The following is an 8,135-nucleotide window of genomic DNA, read 5'->3' on the forward strand; positions in this document are numbered from 1 at the left end:
GAGACGATCTGAGCCGGTTTTTCTCTTTTTTTCTTTTTTTATTTCTTTTTTCTTCTCAGACTTTTTTATTTTTTAGGTTTTTTTTTTCATTCTACATTCTTTTATACAAGATCAACATTTTTTTCAAATACTTATTCAACATTTTTCAAATAATCGTTCAACATTTTTCAAATACTTACTCAATATTTTTTCAAATAGTTGTTCAACATTTTTTAATACTTATTCAACATTTTTCAAATACTTGTTCAACATTTTAAATACTTATTTCTTCAGCTTTTTCTAAATAGTTGTTTAACATTTTTAGTACTCAATCAATATTTTTAAATAATTGTTCAACATTTTTCAAATACTTGTTCCACCACATTTTTTAATATTTATTCAACGTTCTTCAAATACTCATTCAACATTTTTGAAATGTGTTTTTGGTTATATATATATATATATATATATATATATATATATAGAGAGAGAGAGAGAGAGAGAGAGAGAATATTTTAAATTATAAACAAATGTAGAAAAAGCAAAAAGCAGAAACAAAAAACGTGAAAAAACAAAACAGGGAACAGGCTGGTGTATCCCACACGCGTGGGCCCGCCCAAGTGGCGTTTGCCTTTAGCGAGGGGTCGCTCCTGTCTCGCTGAACACAAGGAATAGTCGCGCCGTGCTGGGGAGAAAGGGTCTCCATGGGTCAGAAAAGTGGTTTCAAATACAATATTTATACCGGCCAGTATACATGGGGAAGATTAAGGTCGCATCTGAGCTCGAGCTGAGATATAGGCACTTTGGCTGGGCTACCTACTTCTTGTCAACTATATATTGTACAAAGGATTGTTCCTCTAAGCTGGTGGTAGAGAGCGCCTGCAAGTTGGGCACTCCATCTTGATGTCCATCCAGCGTTGTAAACAGCCCGAGTGGAATATATGCTCGCACGGTGCCACCTACAACAAGAGACAGTGAGCACTACTTAATTATGCATGTCTATGACGTCACAGAACAAGAGATTTCACAATTACCATGTATTCACTTGTTCTCTGGGAGAGATCAATTGCAGTCATGCAGATTACACAATCAATGGGCTGATTTGTGCTATCCTCTACCTTCCTGTGGTAACAGTATTTCTCAGGGAGGATCTGGAGATTGCAGCCATAAAAGGATAAATAATTATGTTGTGATACTAAAAATGAATTGCCAACATACTCTGAGAATTGAATTAACTGAAGCTTAAAATATATCAACAGTGGCAGCTATAAAACCTTTTGAGAGACAAAAACAGCTACATGAATGACAACTACAATGCACCTCGAATGCAACAGTACGGAGTGAATGTGTTAGGGTATTATCACAGTAGTATACCTGGCGAGGAATAAAGCAGCGAGAACCAAGATAGTGCTGGAGCAGCAGCACAGCTGCTTGGATACCCATGAATGTTGTCACAGCTATGCACCATTTCTTGTCGGGCTCAATGCGCATGAAGTTGCTAGGACAACCAAATATATATAGCGGGATGGCGACCCGGGTAGCAGTCATGCCTAAAATATACTGGGGGTGCAGCGGTTTTCTTGTATCCCGGATCACATTCGTGACAATTTGAGGAATCCAAAAGGAGTACATCAGGAAAAGAAGCGGGCGCAAAAAATTGTGCAACTCATACATGAGAAGGATTCCTCCCAAAAGAATGCCGTCTGCAGAAACAAAGCAAAGCAAGGAATGCCTTAATACTTGGTAAAAGAAAAGTTTAGAACTGGTGTGGACATGCAAAAAAAATTGTCATTAAATGAGCCATTTTAACTCTACTAATATATGGCAGTAATCGTGTGATTGTGCTTTTCTTTTACACCTGAACAATCGATGTTAACTGCAAGAGGTTGGCCTACCACTGCAATTCTTAAGAAAGCATGAAGAAACCAGATGATATTTAGAACTTACAAAAGCGGCTGTAAAGAACAGAAAGTTCCCGCCTCATTATTTCCCAACCTTCTCCACTGTTCAATGGTCTACTTGCTTTCCATATAGCAAGAAGATACCTCATCTCAAAAATAGAAAAAACAACGAATTTGAAGAAGGCAGCTGTTGCAAAGGCATTAAAGAGTGACTCTGTAGAAAGTTAAACCATGTGATGAAAATGTTAGAGATGGCACGATATTCAAAAAAACATAATTATGACATGATTTTAAAGAAAATAAGCCGCATACAATTCAAGATTCAATAGTTCATAATAGCTTTGCAGGTGAGAAAACTGAAGAACAAATAAATCTTTTGTAGTGTTGACAATACTTCACTGACCAGTGACGCTTAGCATTTAGCAAACTTCACAGACCCATCCTATTGGGCAATGGGTATGTCTTTTAAAAATCCCATGAGCAAAATCTCTTTACGCAATATTTACTTGTAAGTAGTGTATTATCATAGCATGCACACTATTTGCTTTTAGCTCAGATTTACATCAGGAAATCAGGATATATGTAACAGGAGACACCAGCGCCCACTTGTCAGTGTCTTGTGTCTAAATTCCTATTTTACCACCGAAGAGTTCGTACACTAGCAGCAGAAAACATGGACAACAAAAAAAGCGAACAAATTTGATATGACACGAGTATAAGACTCACCAACCAATATTCCAGCAGTCAGATGCAGTAGACAAAGATATGCATCCATGATAGCTTGTTGCCCAATCATAATAATAGACACCTTAGCAGCTCCCTATGAGCAATAACGATAGGATTGTAAATCATGTAGAGCAAGAGGACATTAGTGTTGCTAAAAAATGATCACAAAAAGGGAAAATACTTACTGACTGGGTGTTGCTGTGTTCCATTTGTCTAATAAGCAGCAAAACTTGGAGAAAAGAGATCTATAGTATGCCAGTTAAGGAATTGACAGAGAGAAGAGACCAGATAGGATTGAACAAAAACATGAATTTAAGTCAAACAGCCACCAAGGATACAAAAGTGACCATCAGTGTATAGTTAACTGCTTTGTTGTAATAAGCTTCAACATTCAGCGATGTTGAATTTAGTAAGATAGATGAGAAGCATTCTCCATCATCATCCACTGATGGACTTTCCATCAAGCCCTCCAAGCGGTACTTCTCATGCTCTCCCTCTAATTATAATAAGTATTTAATTATTTATTACTCACGCACTTAGTATCTCAATATCGTTGGATTATGAGAAAATTTAAAATATGCAGACATAGAACTTCGTGAAAATAAATTACCAGTGGCAAATGAATTTAGCAATACCATAAGAAAATTCAGTACCATTTTGGTTAGATGACACCCGGACCACTTTAGCGGCTATTTCTATGTTACAGTGTTTCTCCATGTCATGTGTGAGAGCTGAGACGGAAGAAGTAGCAAACATCAAGGTCACATCCACATTTGTAGCTAGGGAATATTCAGTGTAGAAATAAAATCTTACAGTTCTTCCTTCGGTTCTTCTCTTCAGAAGAATCTTGGAAAACTTGAGAGGAGAAAATCCGCAGCTGTTAAAAAATAGGAAGTTCAAATATATAGCATCATGTTCATTAATTTTGAAAGGGGTCTTATTACTGTAGTTAGCAGGCAAGACTTACTTCATAATAATGTTAATAACTTTTAAAATGGCTCGGTTATAATTTTTATGAACGTAAATGGCATAGCACTATATTGACATCAAAAGATAGCTAGTAAGTGGAATGTGGAATGCAGTAACCATCGATAAAACAAGGAAAATTCATCTGCTTACCAGATGGTATGGATTTGACAAGAAGTAATCCTCTTCTTGAAGCGGTTCACCATCTGCACCGCTAAAAATATCAATACAACTGTGTTAGATAGTATGGGGAAAAGATGATCTACAAACTGCCTACACTCATATGACTATGTTCGCATACCACTACATAATACTATAATACTCCAATAATAAAATGCCATGAACAATGGAACATCACCTCCCTTGTCGTAACTAAAGAGCCTCTAGAATGCAGTACTTAATTACAAGCATTCAGTTATGCAAAAAATAGCACACAAAAAAGAGGATCTGACGGGTAACCTGGTAATCATTAACTCACAGTAGTTAAGGTAATTAAGCTTGCACGCCGTAAACTTGACACGAAAATATGTACTCCCTCCGTCCCAAAATAAGTGACTCAACTTTGTACTAACTTTTATTTTGGGATGGAGAGAGCATGACATAAGTATCATGGGAGTCACTGAACTTGATATATGTACACAAAAGAATCATGATTTGTGAAATTGTTACAGAACATACAGCGAGCACTAGGCAATGGGCCAGGAGACCTGGAACTTGGAGAAAAAGTCTGTGAGGTCCGCACTTGCTAGCAAAGGATGGTTGTTGACTGTTGACCAAGGTTTACATTCAGGAAACAGGCAAATGTCCTTAGAGGGCAGAGTAGAATAAATATGTCTTTTTGCTGGAGTGCTATTTTTATTATTAGAGTTTGTTGCCCTAGATGTTTAAGGTAGATGCAATTAGTAGCATATACTAATAATGCCAAGGTAGGAGAACCAAAAGTCAAACAAAGTATCTTAGCTCTCACAAAAGAAAAATAAAGCCTCTTAGTTATGACAAAAAATAATACAATAAAGTTGAACATATACCTGTTTGCCACCATACGAAGTTGTCTAAAAGGCCATATATACACGCCTTCTAATCTTATTTGAGCAACTCCACAATCATGAGATTTGTCAATAACATCATGGAATGTTATTGTTCCCTGTCAACAATAGTTATCACATCACGGTAAGCAAAATGATCAGTAGAGCATGCATAGGAAAGAGGTCAACATCGCAATAATTTCCATGATTACAGTTAAATATGACTCATCATACACAAAAACACATTGTCTTCACGTGCTAACATAAGGCATAAGGATCTTCCTTTACCTGAACATAGTGTACCCCGCTTATCTTTGTTGGTGTACTCAGTAATTCCAAAACCGAGTCACCTTTAGATGTCACGAACTCAAGAAACCTAGAAGAACCATTTGTAGAACCAGCAAAGCTCCAACTTCCTGAACCATAAAATGGTGGCATTAGTACATAAACCACACAGACAGTTAAGTAAGTAGTAGCATCCTATACATAACAAAACAAATGAGGGTAATGAGAAATGGAAAAAGTGTCACGTGAGCATTTGATTGAGGTTACCAAAACAAATCTATGAATGTGGCATGGAGGGAAATACAATCTACCATTATCCTTTATCTGTTGCGTATGTCATAATTCAACATCTGTATTAAACAAACCAACTGCAGTGAGGATAAGACACCACCAAGTTGTATGACGCGGGTCGAAGAAACAAGCTTAGTTTTAGCGTCGAAAGAAAAAATTCGATAGCACTGAACGTGTAAAATTGGCACAACATACTTAACTTAAGGAATTAAGTGCAATCCTCACAAGATTTGCCTACAGCCCCACATTGTACATAGGATATTAATACCTCAAGACCTTAAGGACGCTACACATCCTAATGTAATTGTGCAGTGGACCAGTGGCAACACAAAGTTATCAAACAAAAGACAAGCTAACACTATAGCCTGCTGGGATACAAAACTCAGACCAACCAGCAGGTCAAATGCAAATATAAGATGTTTTGGATATTTCAATATGGACTGAAATGAGTGAACAGACACAATAAAACGTGTCTATATACATCTGATTCAGAAAAAAGTTAGAACATCTTATATTTGTGAAAGGAGGGAGTACCTTTATATGTTCCTGTAATATTCCATGAATATGGGCTCATGTCATTATCATCCCTCTTGTAGAATGCATGCTGCGTAAATGTAGCGATGATGAGCATTAAGGTGAGTTCCATACATGCAACCAGAATTCATAGTTCTATATAAGTGGATGCTGGTAAACCCTAACATCGTAAAGTGAATAGAACCCGCGGAAGTCGCTATTCCTGGCTTGTTGTATCAGTATTTGCTACTGTCTAATAGACTGAAGCATCAAGACCGCAGTGTAAGCCATGCATGCCAGACTTTAACTCCCACCATTACTTGGTGAAAAGGTACAGTCAATAGAACATGCAGGGCATCCAATTAAAATGACAATCTGGAGTGAAAAGGTCTAGTTGGAATCCGAACTAAAAGCACGCGTTGCTGTTGCACGACTATTAAGTTATAAGTTCAGTATAAGCACGAGTATAGCGCACCACAAAAATTTACACCAACGAACACAAAATTAAGCCCAAAATAAATTTCCTCTTTCCAATTGCTCTACCTGGAGGACCAAATTAGCATAAAACCCTTGACTAGAGAAAATGGGGGAAAACTTGGAAGTCTAAACAATCAAACAGCGCCTGACCTCATCGGCCCACGATCCGGAGGAGGCCGCGGCTCCGGCGAAGGCGACGCGCTCCCTGAGAGGCCGCAGCGCCGCGGCCAGGGGAGGGAGGGCGAGGCCGAGCACCAACAGGCCCACCACAGCGACCCTCAGCACAGCGGCAGAGCGCCTCATCTTCTGATCGTTTAGCGCAGCCTCACGATTGGGCGGCCACCATGAAGGGAGCGGGGGGCAGCAGGAAGCCGACAGAGCAACCGCTGCGGGAGGGACGCCCGCTGGTGGGTTGGTACGGTGGGGTTCGCGTGGGGCGCTAAACCTAGGAGACGAAGGGAAGGGAAGGAAAGGAAAGGGAGAGGGGAACGGAAGGAGATGGAGGGAGTCAAACGGGCGGGGCGTAGGAGATGACGGCGAAGGCGAGGCGACGGCGACTTTTGTTTCGGCGGACACCAAGCAACGCTTTTGCTGGTGGGGTGGGGAATGGAATCGCTGCCGTGTGTGTTTTTTTTTTTTTGAGACAAATCGCTGCCGTGTGTGTGTGTGTGTGGTGGTGGTGGTGGTGGGGGGGGGGGGGGGGGGGCTCTGGGCCGGCCGACTGGTCAGTCACTCTCAACCCCAGAGGAGCCTTTTCTCAACAACAAGAAGAAAAAACAGAGGAGCCCTGGCCTGCACTCTGAAGCAGCTCAGCGTCTCCACAAAATCTGTAATGTCTGAATCAAACGGTTTGAACACTTTTAGTCGTCCAATGCTAGTCACCAAATGTTCATGGATTTCTTTTTTCTTCGAGGGGTACCAAATGTACATGGATTAGTCTAGAAATTCAAATTTCCTCAAATCGTTCTTAAGCTGGTAGTCCGGAGGTCCGCCTGGCACACTATTAGTTGGACCAGAGCTCCCCACAGTCCATGTGTCCCATTCATCTTTTTTCCTTTGTAGGTAAGTTCGCTTGGTCCACTGTCCAGATTTGATGACTACAATTGAATGACCTCTAGGAGAACCGGCGCCCACGCGCCCCGTAAATCTTGGTCGGCCCAATATCAAGGCGACAATGTCGCTCGTCCCATGGTCAACTTATTCGCTCGGTCACAGTTGACAGATCGCCGGAGACCAGTTGACCGACCAATCGTTGACTTTTGTAGAAAAAACAAAAACGATAAAAAAACCATGAATTCATAAAAAATCATGGAATTGGAAAATTCACAAAATAAAAAAGTTCGTGAATTTTTAAAAAGATTCACGATTTTGAAGAAAAACACAAATTCAAAAAAATCGTGATGATTATCAAAAAAGTTCATGAATTTGGAAAAAGTTCATCGGTTTTCAAAAAAATATGAACTTGAATAAATTAACTTGTTTTAGAAAATTTCAAAGTTTTTGAAAATAAATGCAGGTTTTTGAAAAAATTCATGAATATGAAAAAGGTTCACTGATTTTGAAAATAAACACAAATTTGAAAACAATTCACGGGTTTGGAAAAAAGTTCACAGACATGAAAAATGTTCATGAATTTAAGAAAGGTCACAATTTTAAAAAGGAAAATGAAAAAAGAAATAGACAAAGAAAAAAAGAAAAGAAAAATCAGCCGGAAAAAAACCGAAAAAGATAAAACCAAACAGGGAAATTGCTGCTTTTTTAGCATTCTATTTGAAGAAGAAAGAAGAAATAAGGTAGGCACAACAAGGATGGTGTCCCACTTGGTTACCGTGGTTTGTACTAAGCCAAGGGGTGAGGGGTTTGAATATTGTCAGGCAACAGGTAACGTTTACAGAAAAGAAAAGAAAAGAAAACGTGTAAATGGGCTGACCCAAACCGGGGGGGGGGGGGGGGGGGGGGGGGAATAGGATCG

At 39.4% G+C, this 8,135-nt stretch overlaps 1 protein-coding gene across 1 annotated transcript; it reads right to left on the reverse strand.

Moving 5' to 3' along the window:
• Window positions 1-684: 684 nt before the first annotated feature.
• LOC123044732 (transmembrane E3 ubiquitin-protein ligase FLY1) lies at window positions 685-6,749 on the reverse strand. The gene is made up of 14 exons (XM_044467574.1): window positions 6,314-6,749; window positions 5,708-5,777; window positions 4,886-5,013; window positions 4,601-4,716; window positions 3,726-3,786; window positions 3,420-3,483; window positions 3,260-3,337; window positions 2,945-3,102; window positions 2,792-2,851; window positions 2,607-2,700; window positions 1,927-2,094; window positions 1,354-1,682; window positions 1,014-1,130; window positions 685-938 (listed from the first exon to the last, which is right to left on the reverse strand). Exons 1-14 carry the CDS (start codon window positions 6,464-6,466, stop codon window positions 837-839), a joined length of 1,698 nt encoding a protein of 565 aa, XP_044323509.1. The 5' UTR covers window positions 6,467-6,749; the 3' UTR covers window positions 685-836.
• Window positions 6,750-8,135: the final 1,386 nt, after the last annotated feature.

The sequence above is a fragment of the Triticum aestivum genome, chromosome 2B, assembly GCF_018294505.1.
Source record: "Triticum aestivum cultivar Chinese Spring chromosome 2B, IWGSC CS RefSeq v2.1, whole genome shotgun sequence".
In the NCBI taxonomy this organism is placed as follows: domain Eukaryota; kingdom Viridiplantae; phylum Streptophyta; class Magnoliopsida; order Poales; family Poaceae; genus Triticum; species Triticum aestivum.